Raw genomic sequence first — 20,527 nt, forward strand, 5'->3', positions numbered from 1 at the left:
AAGAAAGAAAGAAAGAAAGAAAGAAAGAAAGAAAGAAAGAAAGAAAGAAAGAAAGAAAAGGAAGGAAGGAAGGAAGGAAGGAAGGAAGGAAGGAAGGAAGGAAGGAAGGAAGGAAGGAAGGAAGGAAGGAAGGAAGGAAGGAAGGACCTAGTTTTACTATTTGACAATTGTGGCGGTTTGACTAGGTGTGATCCCTATGGACTCATGTGTTTGAGTGCTTGCCCCATAGGGAGTGACATTACTAGGAGGTGTGGCCTTGTTGGAGGAAGTGTGTCACTGTGGAGGCGTGCTTTGAGGTCCTCAATTACATCATTGTATTTGTTGTGTTTTTGTTTGTTTTTTCTAAAAGAATGCAACATGGCACCAGCAGGTTCCTCTGAAAGAGCACACCTTCTTTGTAACTGCATTCTGGGACAATGCAGAGAGAGTGGGAGCATTCTTCTCTTTATTTGTGAGAGTGAAAATGAACTCATTTTGATTTTCCTCCCCACATACCCTCTTCAGCTGATCTTTCTGACCATTGCACTTGCTACTCTTGTCTTCCTTCCAAACTTGGACATTTTGTGCAAGTGTTAACGATCTTTGAGTGACAGCACATAACTGTTTTCTTGGTCCATCTGTGGCACTCTGTTGTAATGTGAGCAATTCAGTTTTGGGCTTCTCAGGACAGCACTGAGTTTATCCCCCATTCATAATGTGTGTTTCTGGAACCCTTCCTGAGTTAGATCTCAATGGGAACTGGTTAGGGTGCTGGCCAGCCTCTTGGCAAGTTCTTGCTTCTTCATGGAAGAGTAAGACATCTCTACAGACCCACTTTGGCACCCCACTCTGCCCCAATGCTGGTCCATTCATCATCCTCTTCCTTTATCTCAACCTCCAGAAATCCTCCTTCTGTGATGCAATGCTTAGTCTCTTCTTCATATTTGGTGCACTTCCTCCTACAAGTGCCTCAGAAGTTTTGCCTCAAAATTTGTTCTGTGGGATTGGTGTCTCTGGGATTTGGTGCTCAGAAGAGCGAGTTCCACATTCTAGCAGGAACCATCAGTGCCAGTGTGTTTTCCCATGGGCCAGTCTGAGAAGGCCCATTTGTTATTTGTTATTTGTTTTGCTGCATCAGAATTCCTGACAGAAGCAACCAGAGGAAGGGTTTATTCTGGCCTCTGGTTCTAGGAGCTTGTGGCAGAAAAGGTATGGGGCAGGAGCAAGAGGCACTGCTCACACTGCATCAACAGGCAGGAAGCAGGGAGTAAACAGGAACTGGGGCTTGGCTGTAAAACCCCAAGTCTCATCCACAGTGACCCACTTTTTTCAATGAGCCTTCATTTCCTAATGGTTTCACAATCTTCCAAAACTGGGTCACCAACATATGGGGGACATGTTTTGTTCAGACCACAACAGTGTGGTCTGTAGTCCCAGAATCAAGGTCTTGCTTCCTACTGTCATGACTTTCCATGGCTTCCACCCCTCCCTGTCACCATAAACCTGGCAAGATTTCCCCTGCCTTTTCCCAGGCTGCTGTCTGTCCCTCACTCTGTAAGAGACTGCCTTGCAGTTTGATACCCCACATACCCCAATAAACTATCTTTCCACCCACAGAGTGGTCTAGTTTGGTGGTTTCACTCATTACAGTTAGCATCTGAGGAAAAACAAAAACACTTTGAGTGAGGAACTTTTTGTTTAAATCTGTATAACCCTGACAGGTTCTTGGAGGGGGATGGGAATTACATGTGGAGCAAATGATGGAGTGCCACCATTACAGGTAGGAGGAGGGCCGGGGCAAGCACAGTTGCCGAGGGGAGCTAGTCTGGGTCCGTTCTAGCTGACAGTTCTTTTAGCTGTCTGCGTTTGCAACAATTCCCCTTTCACTTATAAGTATACAAAAAAAAAATTGTGTTGTGCTTTGGGGGATTGCTCGGTGGGTAAAGCATTTGCTGTGTAAGTATAAGGCCCATGTGACTGCTGGTGGGCATGGCAGCCCTCCTGTGGTCTCAGCGCTAGGCGGGCAGGGAGGAGGGGATCCCGGAGCAAGCTGCCTTAGTAGGATAGTCAAATCACTGAGCTCTAAGTTCCGGTGACAGCCTGCCTCCATGTTTAAGGTGGAAGGTAACAGAAGAAGACACCGAGCGCCAACCTCTGAATTCATATGTAACGTGTGCACGCCTGAAGTTGCATGTCCTCAGCACACGTGCGACAGCACATCCACGGACACACGCACAGCCCCCACACCGAAGATGCAATTTTTCCCCTTGAGGGAAGGGGTGAGTGCGATCAACATACATTATATTCCATTCTCCAAGAATTTACTCTTTTAAAACATGAAATTAAGAAAATTTTTGTTGTGCACATTCATCTCTGCATTGATACCTAAGATTTGTTCTCCATTAAATGTTTTTCACATACTATAAAAAAAGAAAAAGTTCCCACTTCAGAACATCCATCTTCTTGCCTATGAAGCACAGGTACTTTACCCATATCCAAACTCCCTGATAAATTACATTAAAAACAAACAAACACGAACAAGCAAATGAGTAAGCAGGTTTTGTGAGTCTGAAAAGATTCCCCTACCCCTCATGTGTCATTACGTGTCCCCTGTGTGTTATTTGACAGCATGTGGGATCCAGCACAGATGCATTTGACAAATGCTCACTGCGTGAATGAGAAAAATGAAACAAACCCTTAAACACCTAAAAACAGCAGGCAATTAAGGAATTTTTTTTTAAAATGGTGCTAAGAGGACTGTGGGAGAATTTAGAATTTGCCTAATTGGAGAACCCTTGGCTGGTTTTGAAAACTACAGCAAGTGGCTGAGAACCAGGGAAAGCTGAGTGCTCTGTGAGTGGCAGGCACTGTGCCCTCTGTGAAAATGAAGGAGCAGACATTGGAAAGCTGGGGGACACAGCCAGAGGAGGTGGGAGGGAAAAAGGAATGCAAATACGAGAGAGAAAATGGAGAAGGAGAGTGGGAAAGGAGAAGGAAAGGCTGTTGACAGTGTGGATTTGCAATTGGTTCTGGGCCCTGGTCTCTATTCTCTTGGGACTAGCTAAATTGGACACTGGCAGATATTATAGTCTTTTGAATATAATAAATAATTCTATTCCTTGCACTAACCTTAATAAGCCTGTATTCCTGGAACTGAAATAGTTTTGATCAAAATATCAAGGGCTCAGTTGATAAATTTATTTATTGAGTGCCAGGCACTCAATAAAGACCTGAATTCCAATCCCCAGCGAGCATCTACATAAAAGCAGGGTGTGACCACTCACACATATAACCCCAATGCTGAAGGTGTGGAGATAGGGGGATCCCCAGAACTCACTGGCCAGCCAGTGTAGGCAAACGGGTGAGCTCCAGGTTCAGTGGGAGAGGAAGATAGCAGTAGCTGGCCTTTGGCCACCACCACATTCACACACACACATAAGCCTGCACACTGTCCCTCTGCCTCTTGGTGCTAACTCTTCTCTATGAACACCACAAAGGTTAGAAAGCTCATGTCTTATTGTTTCTAACTAAGCTTGCAATTCTTTAGAGGGAGCCTCCCTCTGTTTATGAACGTGAAGTCTATGAAGTGAGCTGCTGTGAGAATATTGAACTCACCCACTTTGACTCTGCCTGTGACCTCCCCTTCTGAGTTGCGAGCATTGACTGTCACATTCTGAGTTGACTGCAGAAGCAGAGATGAGTCCTGGAGAGGATTTACAAAATTAGGAAAATACACTTTTATGTCTACATATAGCTTACAATTACACTTTCTATATAACTGCAGATACAGATCTCTAGATATAGATATAGATATGTTTGCAGCAAAAACATTTAAAACCTCAGATTTACATTAATATCAGGATATAAATATATTAACTTTTAAAAATAGATTATAACAACCCTTTGAGTTTATAATGTTTAAAAGTACTGCTCCTAACATGTTAATTAGTTCTCAAGGCAAACAGATTCTAATTAGCAATTTATCTTTGCCAGGACATTCAGTCTTAGTTGTCATTGTTATCTGGGTTCAAGGCATTTCTGGGGGATACATTGGAGAATGGTTAGATATTCTACAAGAAATACCATGATGTTTAAGTGCAAAAGTTTGCTCACAAAAAGCAAAAAGCATGACACAGAAAGACAGGGAATGCAGGCCCAATCATCTTTGTGGTCTGAAGAAGATGCTCTCTCTTAGAAGGTACTGAGCATGGAGGGGGCTAAGAGGTGGGGTGGTAGGTGGAGAAGGTTCATCAGTGGGTATGAGTCACAGTTCTTCAAGAACAAGATGTTGTGGGGTGCAGTGGAGCAGTGGAACCATAGTTAACCGCGACTCACTGCACATTTCAAAAAGAAAAAAAGACATCACTTTCAGTGCTTCCACAATAAAAAAAATTAAAACTTTGGAGGAAATATGTTTGACCTAATTTAAACATTACCCAATGTATATGTGTGTTGGAACACCCCAGGGTACTTTTGAATATTTAAGTTTTGGGTAGGTGAGATGTCTCAGTAGATTTAAAACAAAACAAAACAAAACCTTGCTGTGCAAACCTGACCACCTGATTTTGGTCTCCAGATCCCATATCCCATCATGGAGAAGGAGAGTCAACTTCCAGAAGTGACTTCCTCTGATCTTACAGAGGCACGTGCATGCACATACACACAGTATATAGAATTTTTAAAAAGTATGTAATGTGTGTTTCCTGAGTGTGTGCTTAAGAGTAGAACCACTATGACTGCAAACTTGGGTCCTCATGGCCATGAGGTAGGCTTTCCCCAGCCCCACACACCACTTTTGAGTGTGCTACATAGCCAGAGCAACAGATGTAAAGGAGACATTCTTTCAGCTCAGCACTGTAGATCACTGTGGAGTGGCAAACTCTTCAGATCGATGAGGTAGCTCATTCTCTGTGATTTTTTAGAGAACTGCTCCCTAAAAAAAGGGTAACCAACATATTGAATGTCACAGGTTTCTCCAGGGCACATCTGTTCTGCAATTGTATGTCCTGATTGACATCAGTGTCACACTGTGAGCCTTTAACACGTGGTTGGCTATCCTGACTTTCTTTCTAGTGGTACTCCCTGTTTTCCTCAAGGCACTCTGGAAATGACAGCCTGATAAAATATAACTGAAAGTTGTTAATTCTAGAACATTCCGTTTGCTATGGTTAGCTGCCAGGTCCTACTATCTGCTGTCTCCCCCAAATACAGTGAGGGATCAACCAGCACGACTTGGGAAAGCAGGGAGAATAAGACCTTGTATTTCAATTTATTCATGCCTGACTTTCTAACAAAAACTTGTGCTCATTTTCTTTGTCCTCGTGCAGCAGTGTCCTTAACATTTCCAAGTGCCCCTGCAGTTATTGTATGTGCTGGAATAAGCTCAAATCTGGCTCACGTATGCATCAGCTTGTGTTACAGGCCATCTGCCTGCTCCTTCTGCCAGCAAGATTCCCAGAAATACTACAACACAACCATGGCAAAACTTCCCCTATGCTCTGCCCTCTCTGATACCGCCCTTTGTGTCAATACCGTGACTCTTGAAGGACTCTAATAGGCCCAAGCTTGGCAAACATGGCTCTAGCAGGCCTTGCTCTTTCCCCATCCCCTCTGCGTTGCTAAAAAGTTGGAATGCATTCCTAAAGCTAGCCACTAAGGTCTATTCCCTTCTTTAGCCACTTCCTCCCACCAAGTTCCTCCCACTTCCTTCCACCAGGTTCCAGCTATCAAAGAATTGAAGTCCAGCAACCAAAAATCCTCTTTGGCTCACCTAGTTAACATACCCAATCAAAACAAACTCTGTGGGGGTTCGAGGGATGGAAAGGGCTGGGAGGGGTCTCCTTTTCCCATTATAAACTACCATTTGCCTATGAGCCAAGTCTGTCTCCTCTCTATCCAGAGGCTGTCCTTTGTTCCTCCAGGTTAAATGTCCCTCCCTCCTCTTGCTTGCTCCCTTTCCCTTCTCCCTTCTCCCTTGTCTCCTGTCTTTGTATCTTACTCCCTGCCCTTTGTCCCTCTGGGGCAAATAAATCTCATTTTGCTGAGAACTTAGTCTTAGGGTGTCTTATGACATACCAGTCCTTTCAATTCTCATTCTGCTGCTGGTAGGAGACCCTGAAGAATTTTCTGATGGCTCTTTGGGAGTATCTTTACTTTGGTCTCTGTGATCCTTCTTTTTATATATGGTGAATCTCAGTCTCTAATGCAGAATATCTCTGTGACAGAGATTCCTCCCAAGCTCCTCAGAGTGCTCTGAGTCAAGGCTGTTTTAAGCTGCTTGCACCAATGGAGGTATAGTCAATTGTTCTGGGTAAAGATTTTTATATTTATAGTTGTGAGCCTAGTCTTTAACGCTGAGCCATCTCTCTAGGCCCTGGGTAAAGATTTTTAATCCTAAATTATATTATTTTTTTATAACTAAATTGCTGAGGATACTGAACTCAGAGCAGAAGAATTTAAGAATAAAATCTCTATAGCATGTATAGTAAGGTAAGGTCTACCGCCCAATAGCACATTGTGAGACAGAACATACCATGAATGTGTGGACACACGGACTTGTTAAAAATCCCCTCTGAACAACAGAATTTCTGTGCTTAACTGTTACTTATTTTTCACAAGTTATGTGAAATACAATCTTCTTACCACTCGGGAGCGTATTTCCTTGGCATACAGAGGAAATAAAAATTCCGATTCCCCTTCCAGGCGAAGTCCATCTGCTGTAACATGCAGGTGACCCATTCCTATCTGTTAAAAAAGAGAGAAAGACATGAAGTTGTCCATTTTAAAAAATTTTTTACTTCTCTTTGATTAACTAAGCATATACATTGCATCTCCATATATTCCTTCCATTTCTCCATGTTTCTTCCAAATGTCTATTTTAAACTTTAGTTGTTTATATTCAGTATTTGTTCAAAAAAACCTTTTGTAAGTACAAAAGTCTTATATGTATCTTGGGAGATCCATATAAGATTTAACAAATCATTTTATAATAAACAGCTGAGACTCCATGAGCATCTTACTATTACTTTTTCCATTTTATTGATTGACTGATTGACTGATTGCATGTAGGATCATATGTGTCACAGTGTCTGTGTAGAGATCAGAGGACAATTTGCAGGAGTTGGTCCTCTCCTTTGGTTACCTGGGTCCCGGGAACAAAACTTAGATTGTCAGGCTTGGCAATAAGTCCCTTTGCCTACTGAGTATCCCTCTGTGTGGGGAGCAGAGGAAACCGCCAAGTTTCTTCAGGAATGCTCTAGGCACAGCAATCAAAGGCCAACTGGAGAAGCCCTTACATCAGTGGTTCTCAACCTTTCTAATGCTGTGACGCTTTAATACAGCTCCTCATGTTGTGGTGACCCCCAACCATAAAATTTTTCATTGCTACTATTCCTAACTGTGATTTTGCTGCTGTTATGACTTGTAATGTAAGTATCTGGTATGCAGGATATCTGATATGTGACTCCCAAAGGGGTCATTACCCAAAGGTTGAGAATCACCAACTTACAACAATCCCTACAACAATCCCTACAATAATCCTTACAACAAGGACCAAACCCACCTTTTCATGAATTCAAAACCAACTGATTTGAAGCCTTACTTATACCTGAAGACTTCTTCATGGTGCATTTATAAGGTAATAGAAGGAATGCCAGCCCATCTCTTTCACCATCTTCTACTGGTTAAAACAAACCATAGGCCCACCCACACTCAAGGGTAGGGCTACAGGGACTGTAACCCAGAGGGGAGACATCATGGAGACATCTTAGAATTCTGCCAAGTAGGTTATTAAAAAGCAACTAAAGGTATTTAAAAGTGAAGGTTTGTAACAGTGTAAGGCATTTAGTGGCTACTATACTAATCATCTAATTGTTTTTAATGCAGTGCAGATGATCATAAAGTTAAGATTCAGGTCTGCATGTGATTTGGAGTCTCAGTCCACAAAAATGAGAGGCCAACACTTGTTTAAAATCCATAAGCCAAGTATATGGGCATAAAATCATCCAGGAAGGGCCACAGAGTCATTTGTTATGTCAAGTGCCCTAGAAAAGAAGGAAGTTGTGGTAATTTGGATGAGTCACCTGAACTGGCTCAGGAAGTTGAATCCTTGGTTCCCAGTAGATAGCACTGCTTGGGAAGGTCTAGGAGATGCAGCTTTGTTGTTTGGAGTGTGTCACTGGGGTGGGCTCCAAGAGTGTACAGTCTTGCCTTTCACTTCTGATTCACTCTCTGTTTTGTGTTTGCTATTGAAGATGTGAGCTTTTGGCTTCCTGCTTTGACCACTATGCCTTCCAGATGCTGTCCATCCCCACCATGATGGTGGGGTCTTATACACCTGCATCTGTAAGCCCAAATAAACTTTTCTTCTATCACAGCAACAGAAAAGTAACTAAGGCAGAAGCAAAGAGCATAAAAATAAACACTTCATTCAAGCTTTCACGCTGAGTTGTCCAACCGTTTTGTTTTGTTTTGTTGAGAGTTTTGATTTTTGCCACATCTCCTGTTGACTGCCACATTCTAGAACATGCCATCATAATTTTGAAGGTACACATGGCTATTGCGAAGGGTCCCAGACCCTCTGAGGAGCTCCAGTCACATTAACATAGAAGAAGTAAAGAGAGTGGGTTGATAGTTGAATAATTAACATGGCATTACTACTCTGATTAAAGCAAAAAAAAAAAAAAAGTCCCTTTGCTAATTTGCTTTAGCTGTGGTGTTTTATCATAGCAATAGAAAAGTAGCTAATACATTTTCAGCTGTCCAGCCTTCATGAAAAAATGCTGGGCCTTGGTAGCCAATACCATCATGCTGCTGCAGAAGTATTATCAGTATAAGTTCTAACCTAGAAATCATATTCCATATTGTCTAATGTTAATACACTCATATTAATACACATATTAATATCAATATGTTAATTCACATAATTTATAATAATTTCTAATAATAAAAATAATAATATACTGTAGTAAATAAAATTATGGTACTTTACACTAAATATATTCAGTGCTTTTGAGCTATATTTTAATGTTATGAGTATTGTACCAGAATGTGTAGAAATAGAAATGTTTATTATGTAAAGAGAGTAATGATAGCTATTGGCTTAAGCCATGGCAGGACAGAAACAAGGGCACAGAAAATGTAGGACTTACTGAGTGCATTTCATGCTTGAACCTCAGACTTTAGTTATCATTCTTGGAGAGAGCACACATCACACCCTCAGCTGCCTGGGAAAAAACATACCGACTAGACTGTGATGTCCCTTGTAGTAGAATTTTTATCTCACTAGATGTATCTTGCTAAATGAATGTATTCTACATTAAATGAGAACCCCCATCCCCAAAGGCACAACACAAGGGCTTCTTGGGACATACCTTAATGGTAGAGTACTTGACTAACATGCAAAAGGCCATGTGTTCATTTCCCAGCACCACAAAATGTACACAAAATATCAAGGCAAAGAAGGTTGTGCAATTATTTTTAACATGTGGGAATGTTTAGAATAAATTCTTTAAGACTGCTGGCATCTTAGTTTCTAAATCTGTTGTGCATATTTAAGTGTTCGCAAACATATTTGTGTGCATCAAAACAGAGTGTTTAAAACATGCAAATATTTCATTGCTCCGGCTTGGGCATGGTTTAAGTGTGTCCCTCCATGGTAGTGGTTCTCAATTTGTGGGTCATGATCCCCTGGGGGTCAAATGATCCTTTCACATGGGTCACCTAAGACCATTAGAAATATTAGATACATACATTATGATTCATAACACTAACAAAATTACAGTTATGAAGCAGCAATGAAAATAATTTTATGGTTGGGATCACCATAACATGTATTAAAGGGTGGCAGCATTAGGAAGCTGAGAACCACTGCTTCAAGGCCTCCTGTGTTGGCAGCTTGGCCATTGAGGATGGCAGTTCTGCGGTGGGTATGGATTTTTCAGAGGTGGGTCCTCGTGGAAGGTCCTTGGGTCAATGGCAACTCCTACTTGGAAGAGCCTGAGATATTTGTTTGGGGGCTCTAGTTAGTTCTCATGGAGGGTTGTGATAAAGGTCACAGCTGCTCCCCACTCACTCTGGCTGGTGTGATTCCTCCTGCCACATGCTTTCTTGCATTACCACCAGGCACGTTGAGGTCCCCAAACCTCCAAAATTGTGAGCGAACAAAGTTCTCCGCTTTTTAGCCCAAGTCATCAGTTCTAAATAGGACATCTCTATAAACCTCCTTCCCAATGGGCTTGGTGGACATCAGGGAGAAGGAGGCGGAAAGAACTTAAGAGCTGGAGGATGAGGAGGTGAACTCACAGCAGCAGTGGTCACCTTCGTGGATCAAGGCAGTCAAAATCCTGTCATAGACAGGTAGACGGTCTGGGGCGCAACCCTTACTGTGGAGCTATGACGGTGGATAATGGCAGAGGGAGAGAGAGTCATGCTTCTTACAGGATGTGACTACCGTCAGGAGATCTTCAGGCTCCAGTGCATGGCCCTGCATCCCCTCACATATGGGCAGCACTGATTAGATTTAGTGGGTTATTTTTTAAAAAATGACGTAAAATTGAAAGTTGGATCTGTTAAGAGAGATATGGGGAGAACTGGAGGGGGAATGGGAGTAGATAAGATCATATTTTAATGTATACATGCATAGAATTATCAAGAATAAAGAAAAGAGTTAAACAAAACACTAAATGAAAAACAAAAAAGCCTCTTTAAAAACAAATACCTGCCTCACATATTTCATTAGGTAATTTAATTAAAGAAGAGTAAGGTATGCAAATGCTAAACATACAGGATTGGAGACATGAGGAAAAACTTGTGATTTATATACTTCTATAGACTGTATTCTACAAATGACCACTAAGATATCGTGAACCAGTCAACCACAAATTCAAGATTAGAGTTTTTCTACCATCTAGAGATAATGACTAATGAAAAGTGCAACATGATAAAGAAAAAAAAGTCTATATCTATATCTCTATAGCTTACAGTGAGTCAGAAAAAGCAAAAATGATGCCATGTAGCCACTGAAAACCCTGAGGCAGTCAGGAAGCGTCTATCCACATACGGTTAAGGCGATAATCCAGCAAACACATTAGGAGCATGCTCAGAAAGTGGTAATACTCACTGGAGAAAACCACATCACTTTTAGAATCCAGATTGTGAGAGCGAGGTTCAGGATGAGTGTTGTGAGCAAGAGAAGAACGAAGAGGTAGAGGCAGCGCTTCCTCCAGCCGTAAATGCCGATCTTGTAGACAGGCTGGCTCTCAGGCCTCTCGAGGTGGAAGCCCTCAGTAACTGTGGTATACTGTTCTCGAACCATCTTCTTGGGGAGGGGAGGAGGCAGAGGGACAGGAGAAGGGAAGGAGGGAGGAGAGAGAATTTAGTTGTCAATACTGATTTATTATGAGTCTAGAAAATAATTTTACCCTAGACCTAACCAGAAGCTGGCTCTGGTGTGCACACCTGTAATCCCAGATGCCAGAGAGGGTAGGGAGAGCAGGAGACGGAATACTCATTTACAAGAAGGCTTTGCTTATATAGCAAATAGAGAGCTGTGAATAAAAAAAATGCAGCAAATCTGATGTTTATATAAAAACACTGATGATTTCTATCTAATGTGCAAGTTACACAAACACTGATATTTGGGGCCGGGCAGTGGTGGTGCCACAACTTTAATCCCAGCACTGGGTAGGCAGAGGCAGGATCTCTGTGAGCTGGAGGCCAGCCTGCTCTACGGTGCAGGTTCCAGGACAGCCAGGGCTACACGGGGCACCACGCTCACTCCCACCCCAAAGAGCTGATTTTGTTTGTTGTTTATACTGACACCAAATACCTATGGAAAAGGAACCTAGAAATTCAGATAATGTCTCTCAGGTACTCATTCTAATCAGCATGGGCAGACGGGCAGCTCCCCAGTGCTTTGAGGTCATGCAATGTGCAATTCATGCTGGCATGAAATTGTAGACCTGAAAACACACAGCACTATTTATAACCTTGTACAACAGTAATGGAGGGAGCGAATATTCTAGAACTTCATACCTAAACTCAATGACATGGAACTAATTCTGCAGTATATATGTATACTGAACAAAATTTAATTTTATAAACTAGTTTTAAATGACTTACGTTAGCATTAAAAATTACACTTCCTGCTCACTATCCTTCAAAATATATTTGTGTTATACTTAATTATTATTGACTTTAAATGCATCACTTAAATCTAAATATCAGGGGCTTTTTGGTTTTTTCTTTTGGTTTTTCGTTTGTTTGCTTGTTTTGGGTTTTCTTGTTTGTTTGTTTTTGGTTTTGGGTTTTTGAGACAGGATTTCTCTGTGTAACCCTGGCTGTCCTGGAACTTACTCTGTAGACCAGGCTGGCCTTGAACTCACAGAGATCTGCCTGCCTTTGCTTCCCAAGTGCTGACATTAAAGGCGTGCACCACCACTACCTAAATATCAGTATTTTTACAATGTACATTAGACATAAATCATTAATGTTTTTATAGAAACATCAGATTTACTTCACTTTTTAATTCATAGCTCTCATTTGCTATTTAAGCAAAACAATCTTATAGATGAGTATTCCATCTTGCATATTCTTTGATTCTTCTTTTAAGAAATGATTTATTTTATGTGTAGGAGGGTCTTGCCCGCATGTATGTCTTGAGCCATGTATATTCAGTGCCCACAGAGGCTAGACAAGGGTGTTGATCCTTCTAGAACTGGAGTTACAGATGCTTGTGAGCCACCTTGTGGGTGTTGGGAGGTGAGCTCACTCAAGTTCTCTGGGAGAACATAACCACCTTTGCTCCCATCGCATCTTTAATTCTTATTATACAGGCTGATGATTGAATGAACTGCCATTCTGTCTTCCTAAATAAAGGCTGGTCAACAACATTCCGTATTTCAACCAGCCCTTACTTACGGGTCTGCTCTAGATAAGATACTGTCAGCAGTTGGGCCAATGTGACTTACAAATGAGCCCTGCTCCAAAGGAGTTAACAAGACATACAGGGAGCCAGGTATAGGGCTGTCCACTTACGCTCCGACCACTTGACACCTCAGACAGCAGGGACTTTAGTTCAAGGCCACATCGAGCTATATGGCCAGACTTTCTTTTTTAATTTATTTATTTATTCATTTATTACAATTTATTTTCTTTGTATTCCAGCTGTAGCCCTCTCCTTTATACCCTCCCAATTCTACCTTCCCTCTCTTTTGTCCTCCCATGCCCATCGCCCACCCCCCAGCCCACTGATAGCGGAGGTCCTCCTCCCCTTCCATCTGACCCCAGCTTATCAGGTCTCATCAGGCCTGGCTGCATTGTCTTCCTCTGTGGCCTGGTAAGGCTGCCCGCCCCCCAGGGGGAGATGATCAAAGAGCCAGCCACTGAGTTCATGTCAAAGACAGTCCTGTTCCCAAGCTACCCACTTGGACACTACATGGGCTACATCTGTGCAGGGGTTCTAGGATATCTCCATATATGGTCCTTGGTTGGAGTATCAGTCTCAGAAAAGACCCTTGTGCCCAGATTTTTTGGTTCTGTTGCTCTCCTAATGGAGGGAATGTCCTCTCCAGGTCTTTCATCTCTCCCTTCTTTCATAAGATTCCCTGCACTCTGCCCAAAGTTTGGCTATGAGTCTCAGTATCTGCTTTGATACCCTATTGGGTAGAGTCTTTCAGAGGCCTTCTGTGGTAGGCTCCTGTCCTGTTCCCTCTTTTCTCTCTCTTCCGATGTCCATCCCATTTGACTTGATTGATCATCTTACCCAGGGGCCTCCTTCTTGCTTAGCTTCTTTAGGTGGACAGATTTTAGTATGTTTATATGTATATTATATGTATTATATATGATATGATATGATATGATATTATATTATATTATATGTTTAATATCCACTTGTAAATGAGTAATACCATGTGTGTCTTTCTGCTTCTGGGATACCTCACTCAGGATGATCTTTTCTAGATCCCACCATTTGCCTGCTAATTTCATGATTTCTTTGTTTTTAATTGCTGAGTAGTATTCCATTGTCTAAATGTACCACAATTTCTGTATCCATTCCTCAGTTGAGGGACATCTGGGTTGTTTCCAGATTCTGGCTATTATGAATAAAGCTGCTATGAACATGGTTGAGCAAATGTCTTTGTTGTATACTTGAGCATCTTTTGGATACATGCCTAGGAGTGGTATAGCTGGATCTTGAGGTAGCACTATTCCTAATTGTCTGCGAAAGTGCCAGATTGATTTCCAAAGTGGTTGTACAAATTTACACTCCCACCAGCAATGGAGGAGGGCTCCTCTTTCTCCACATTCTCTCCAGTATGTGTTGTGGCCAGACTTTCAAACAAACAAAATGCCAAAACTTTGTATGGCTTGCAGGGGGTAGGGTGGAAGACATGTTAAAAAAAACTTAGATTCTTGAAAACTAACAAATTCAATTATACTAAGAACTCAAAGGGTGAGTTATGTCGTTTACAATTACAGAGTTTATTGGATCTCACATATCTGACAGATCATACTAGATGTGTACTGGTATCTTAGTTTGGGTTTCTATTGCTGTGAAGAGCCACCAGGACCATGGCAACTCTGATAAAGGAAAACATTTAACTGGGTTTGGTTTACAGTTTCGGAGGTTTATTCCCTTATTATCATGGCAGCAAGCATACAGGCAGATGTGGTGCTGGAGAAAGACCTGAGAGTTCTATATCCAGATCCACAGCAGCAAGGTGGGAGAGAGAGAGAGATGCTGGGCCTGGCTTGAGCATCTGAGATCTCAAAGTCCAATCCCTACTGATATAGTTTTTACAACAAGGCCACGCCTACTCCAGCAAGGCCACGCCTCCTAATAGTGCCACTCTCTATGGGCCTATAGGGGCCATTTTTATTCAAACACCCATAACTTATAAGTATATTCTGCTTGTTAATCAGTGACACAAACAAGGGTCATCTGGGAAGAAAGAAACTCAATTGAGAAAATGCCTTCATCAGATTGGCCTGTAGGCAATCTGTGGGGGCATTTTCTTTTTTTCTTTTTTTTAAATTAAATTTTTATTTTTATATTAACTACAGTTTATTTACTTTGTATTCCAGCTGTAGCTCCTTCCCTCATTTCTTCCCAATCCCACCCTCTCTCCCTCATCTCCTCCCTGCCCCTCTCTAAGTCCACTGATGGGGGAGGTCCTCCTCCCTTTCCATCTGATCCTAACTTATTAGGTCTCTTCAGGACTGGCTACTATGTCCTCATCTGTGGCCTAGAAAGGCTGCTCCTCCCTCTGGGATAGGGGGGAGGTCAAAGAGCTAGCAGTTGAGTTCATGTTGGAGACAGTCCCTGTTCCCCTAACTAGGGAACCCACTTGGATACTGAGCTGTGATGGGCTATATCTGGGCAGGGGTTCTAGGTTAGCTCCATTCATGGACTTGGTTGGAGAAACAGTCTCAGAAAAGACCCCTGGGCCCAGATATATTTGGTCCTTGTGGTGCTCCTGTCCTCACAGACCTTGAGAGAAAAATTCTCAACTTCATATGGAGAAACAAAAAAACCCCAGAATTTCCAAAATGATCCTGTACAACAACAGATCGTCTGGAGGCATCTCCGTCCCTGATCTCAAGCTGCACTACAGAGCAATAATAATAAAAACTGCATGGTCTTGGCATAGAAACAGAATGGTGGATCAAAGGAACCGAATAGAGGACCCAGAAATAAACCCACACACTTATGAATACTTGATTTTTGACAAAGAAGCCAAAACCATTCAATGGAAAAAAGACAGAATCTTCAACAAATGGTGCTGGTCCAACTGGATGTCTACATGCAAAAAAAAAAAAAGAAAAAGAAAATAGATCAATATTTATTACCCTGCACAAAACTAAAGTCCAAAGACCTCAGCATTTTCTTGAATAAAGATTGATGTTGGAAGGCTTAGCTCACTGTCAGTAGGCTACCTCTGGCCAGAAATAAGCCTGGGGAGTGAGCCAGTAGGCAGAATTTTCCCATGGTTTCATTTATTGTCTCCATGTTCCTGCTCTGACTTCCCTCAGTGATGGTCTGTGGGAAGGACCTCTATGCCAAATAAACATTTGTGTGTTCATTCAACAGCAGTAAAGAATGTCTTACTACTTTTCCATTGCTATGAGAATACACCATGGCCAAGGCAACTTACAGAAGACAAGGTTTATTTGGGGCCTATAATTTCCGAAGCTGAGAGTCTTTGAGCATGATGGCTGGGAGCACGGCAGCAGGTGTGCAGCCATGGCACTGAGAGCACTAGCTGAGAGCTTACATCTTGAGACACCACCACCTGGGGAGGGGGTGGGGAGATTGACAGACAGAAAGACATGCAGGATGAGAGAGACAGACAGACACAGAGAGAGAAAGACTGGGAATAGGTCAGGCTTTTGAAACCTCTAAGACCCCCCCCTCCAGTGACAAACCTCCTTGGTCTTCCCAAATGGTTCACCAACTGTGGACCAAGCATTCAATTATATGGGCCATTGGGGCCATTCTCTTTCAGACCACCACAGAGGGCAAACCAGGACAAGCTGGAAATAAAATTTGTATATTGGAAGGTAGCTCTCAGAAAACACCACAGAAGATGCAGGCCAGGGAGGCCAGAAGAAAGACACCCAAGCACCTGCTGTGCTACAACTATAGATAAATGTGTGATGGAGAGATGGGAAAGATGGAGTATGTGGTGGAGAGATGGAAGAGAAAGCAAAACCAAGAGATTCATATACTGTGGAGAAAGGTAGACTGTAGCCATATCTGGGTCCTGCTGTGGCTGGGGTCTGGGCTGATGCTGGTGGCCTGAATTATTTCCAATTGCCAAGCAGATCTCTGTGGTCTGAGCTGCCACTGGAGACCATATGGATATCTGAGGGCCATGCTGCCAAGGGAGGACATGCTAATATGGGTGGCCTGCACTGCCACCAGATGCCATGGGGACATCTGGGCCCAGGCTGCTGCCAAGGGCCACTTCTCCCTGACCCCAACTGCTCCATCTACACAAGACTGAAGTGTGAATGTACCTTGGAGCAACGGCCATCGTCTGCATGGATTTACAGGACTGAGCTAGAAATATGCACGTGTGCATATAGGTGGTCCTTTCCATAGTGAAATGAATAATATGAACTTATTTTCATCATTGCCCCAAATTCATGACCACATTCCAATGACCAAATAGTTTTAGGGATAAGCATCAGATAGGAATGAAAAAGTTGTAACTGGCCGCAGCGGGAGTAACGACATGCTCTGAGCAGCTGCTGAGGGCTGAGACCCAGCACGTCTGTGCCAGGCAACAGTGGGCACCTGCGATGCAGTGCTTCCTTCTGTCATGTGACAGGGAATGCCTAGAGCCTTTGGTTTTGTTTTCTGGGTCATTGTAGAGGGTGCTTAAGTTTCCCGTATCATGTGGCAGCGGGCACCTTCTGTGTCCTCCTCTGTGCTATCCTGGGAATGTGAGTGTGGTGGGTGAAAGACCTAATGCCTTCCCGGTTCTTCCTGTGGATGGAGGCTAGGTGCCTACGGTTCCCTTCTGTGTGATAGCAGAGTAGGCACCTGCTGTTTTCTTCCTAATATGTCACAGAGATTCCCAGTGTTTTCTTCTGCATCATGTAACAGTCAGGGCCTGCCTTTTTCCGTGACTGCCTACTTCTGTATGTGACACCCGGCCACCTACTGTTCTCTCGCCTGCACTATGCAGACTCCGCCTCTGTGCCCTATGGTTTTGGCCCAGCTATCAGCCACGTGAACCTATTTCCAGGGTGACTGCTGTGTAGCACAGTGTGACCAATTGCGGTATATTAGCAGTCTAGACAGAGAGACGAGAACTGGGGAGGCGTGATATCCAGGCAAGCCACTGTGTCTCAGATATTCCCAAATAGATGCAGGTGCCCAGAGAGAAACCAGTGGATCAGCTAACCTCTGTACACACGGATCAGACTTCTCTTCAAAGGGAGTCGGGGCATAAGCTCAAGCAGGAGCCTAGAGGTGGAAATTCATAGGCCATGGTGGAAAGCTGATTACTGGCTTGTTCCTCCTGGCTTGTTTGGCCTGCTTTTTTATACCACCCAGGACCACCATTGCAGATTTGGCACCACCCACAGTGAGCTGGACCCTCCCACACAAGCCATCAATAAAGAAAATGTCATGTCCCTCAGTCATTCCCACAGGCTAATCCACTAGAGGCAATTCCTCACCTGGGGTGTCTTCTTCTTAGGTGACTCTAGTTTGTCATGTAAACAAAAACTATATTCACTATTCAAACCTATGGTATCATCATATCTATTAGAATGGCTATTATAAAAAAGACAATGGATCGCAAATGTTGGTGAAGTGTGGAGAAAAATGTAGCTCTTTCATAGTATTGGTGGAATGCGAATTAGCACAGACATTACACACTTTAAAATATGGGGTTTCCTCAGAAAGTTAAAAACAGAACATCCATATGATCCTGCAATCCTGTTACAGGCTTCTCCATAGCCATGGGAACTGAGACCTGTGTGCCGAAAAGACATGAGCATCCTACATCTACTGAGCAGTAGTGACAAAAGCCAAAGTACAGAATCAACAGTGTGCTGCTTTTGATGACTGGGCAAAGAAAATGCAGTCCCCGTGAAAACAGCAGAATGTTCCGCAGCCTCAAGAAGGACAAAATCCTGTTGCTTGTGATAGCACACACAGTATTGGGCATTACAATGCTAAGTGAGATAAGACACACAGAAAGCCAAGCACCACATGACTTCACTTGTGTAAAATATAAAGAACTGGGCATGGTGGTACACCCTTCAATCCCAGCATTCAGGAGGCAGAGCTGGGCAGATCTCTGTGAGTTTGAGGCCAGCCAGGTCTCCATAGTGAGTTCTAGGAAAGGCAAAGCTACATAGTCTCAAAAAAAAATGTTTCATAGAAATTCAGAGTGGAATGTTGGTTTCCAGAGGCTGGAAAGGTCAAGGTAGGGAGGGATGGAGAGAGGTTGATCAACAGATGCTAGGTTATATTTAGGAGAAATAACATCTTGTTGTCTGTCTCACAGTAGGTTAAAAACAATCTTCATTGTAAGTTGACTGGATTTAGAATGACCTAGGAGGTACACCTTTGGATGAGAATGTTTCTAGAGAAGTTTAACTGGGAAAATATCCACCCTGAATGTAGGTGGTAGCATCGCATGAACTGGGATCTTGGACTGAATAAAGGGTGGGGGACCAACCGAGCACCAGCATTCATTTCTTACCCGCCCTGATTTGTGACTGCAAGTATAATGGTTGACCAGCTGTCCCTGCTCCTGCAGCTATGCCTTCTCCACAGTGATGAACTACATGGCTTCAAACGATGAGCTAAAATAAACCTTTTCTTTCTTGGGTTGCCTTTGGTCTGATATTTTGTCATAGCAACAAGCAAGTTATTACCTGTGTTTTAGAAGATGCATCAGATGTTTCAAAAATATCCGGAAGCTAGAATTTGGAGTGCTATCACTACAAAGAAGTAATAAATATTTAAGATAATAGATATGGCTGATTGCCCTGAGTTCATGTATAAACATATTAAAATATTATACCCTATTCTGTAACTGTGTACAATGAGTTAATCAGAAGAAAAGATTTGCAATGCCAGTTTATCGAAGTTATTTATTTTTATGTGCATGTGTGTTTTGCCTGCATGTGTGTCAGTGTGCACCAGTCTCCCTAGAGTCCAGCTCACTTAGATGTTTTGAGGGAGATTGAGAGAAATCTGGCATGCTTTATAAAGCCACAAATAATTGTCTTGTCCTTGCAGAGCTTGGTCCGCAGAACCCTGACTGGGGTGATGAGGAAATGAAGAAAGGGCAGGCACATGGACACAGAAAAGTTGGTATTGGGTGTTCTGGGCTATCTGATGGAGAAGCCACAGCATCCCAGAAGCCCAGGGTATTTATTCTATACAGTTGAACAGAGGACGGGGTTATTGCATATAGTTGAACACTGAGATGGGCTTGTAACATATAGAAAAATAAGCAGTTATACTTAGTTGAAAAGGGAGTCAGGTTTAACTATTCTCAATAGGAACAGTCAGGGGCAGGCAGAGAAAGCTTTGGTGGATTTTCTTTACACTGTATCAACACCCACACAGAGCCTATTGGAACAAAAATTAGCCTAGCCCTGGAGATGCCTTCCCATTTCCCATGGGTTTAAGGCATCATGGCCCTTGACATGGCTGGACCCTTATCAAACCAAGCTCACTCCCTCAGGCCTTTACTCAACCCCATCTTCCACCCTCCACCTTCCCCCCTCTGTCCTCCCAACCAGCATCTGTATAGCTCTATCCTTCTCTGGCCCAATGACAAGGCCCTATAGTTCTGTGGTTCTACCTTTGTCATTTCTTCCCCTATAGATGCCTTTTGATTTTGTCATTGTGATATAGAGAAGTTTCCGAGAAAGTCTGAACAGGAATAGGTTGTAGTTTGTTAGGAGTTTAGTTTAATAAACTGACTATATTTGTATATAATCTGTCTGCCTGCCTGTCTGTCTACACTTCTATCTATCTATCTATCTATCTATCTATCTATCTATCTATCTATCT

General features: G+C 42.8%; 1 protein-coding gene across 1 annotated transcript in view; it reads right to left on the bottom strand.

Moving 5' to 3' along the window:
• The window catches only part of Sgcg (sarcoglycan gamma), a 21,626-nt gene extending 10,333 nt beyond the window's left edge, over positions 1–11,293 (bottom strand). The window contains exons 1-3 of the mRNA XM_055617391.1: positions 11,099–11,293; positions 6,622–6,723; positions 3,595–3,682 (exon numbers count right to left, since the gene is read on the bottom strand). Of these exons, the coding sequence (XP_055473366.1) occupies positions 3,595–3,682; positions 6,622–6,723; positions 11,099–11,293 (385 nt within the window). The remainder of the gene's footprint in view (positions 1–3,594; positions 3,683–6,621; positions 6,724–11,098) is intronic.
• Positions 11,294–20,527: the final 9,234 nt, after the last annotated feature.

The sequence above is a fragment of the Psammomys obesus genome, unplaced genomic scaffold (assembly GCF_907164565.1).
Source record: "Psammomys obesus unplaced genomic scaffold, mPsaObe1.curated_primary_1811, whole genome shotgun sequence".
Taxonomy (NCBI): Eukaryota; Metazoa; Chordata; class Mammalia; order Rodentia; family Muridae; genus Psammomys; species Psammomys obesus.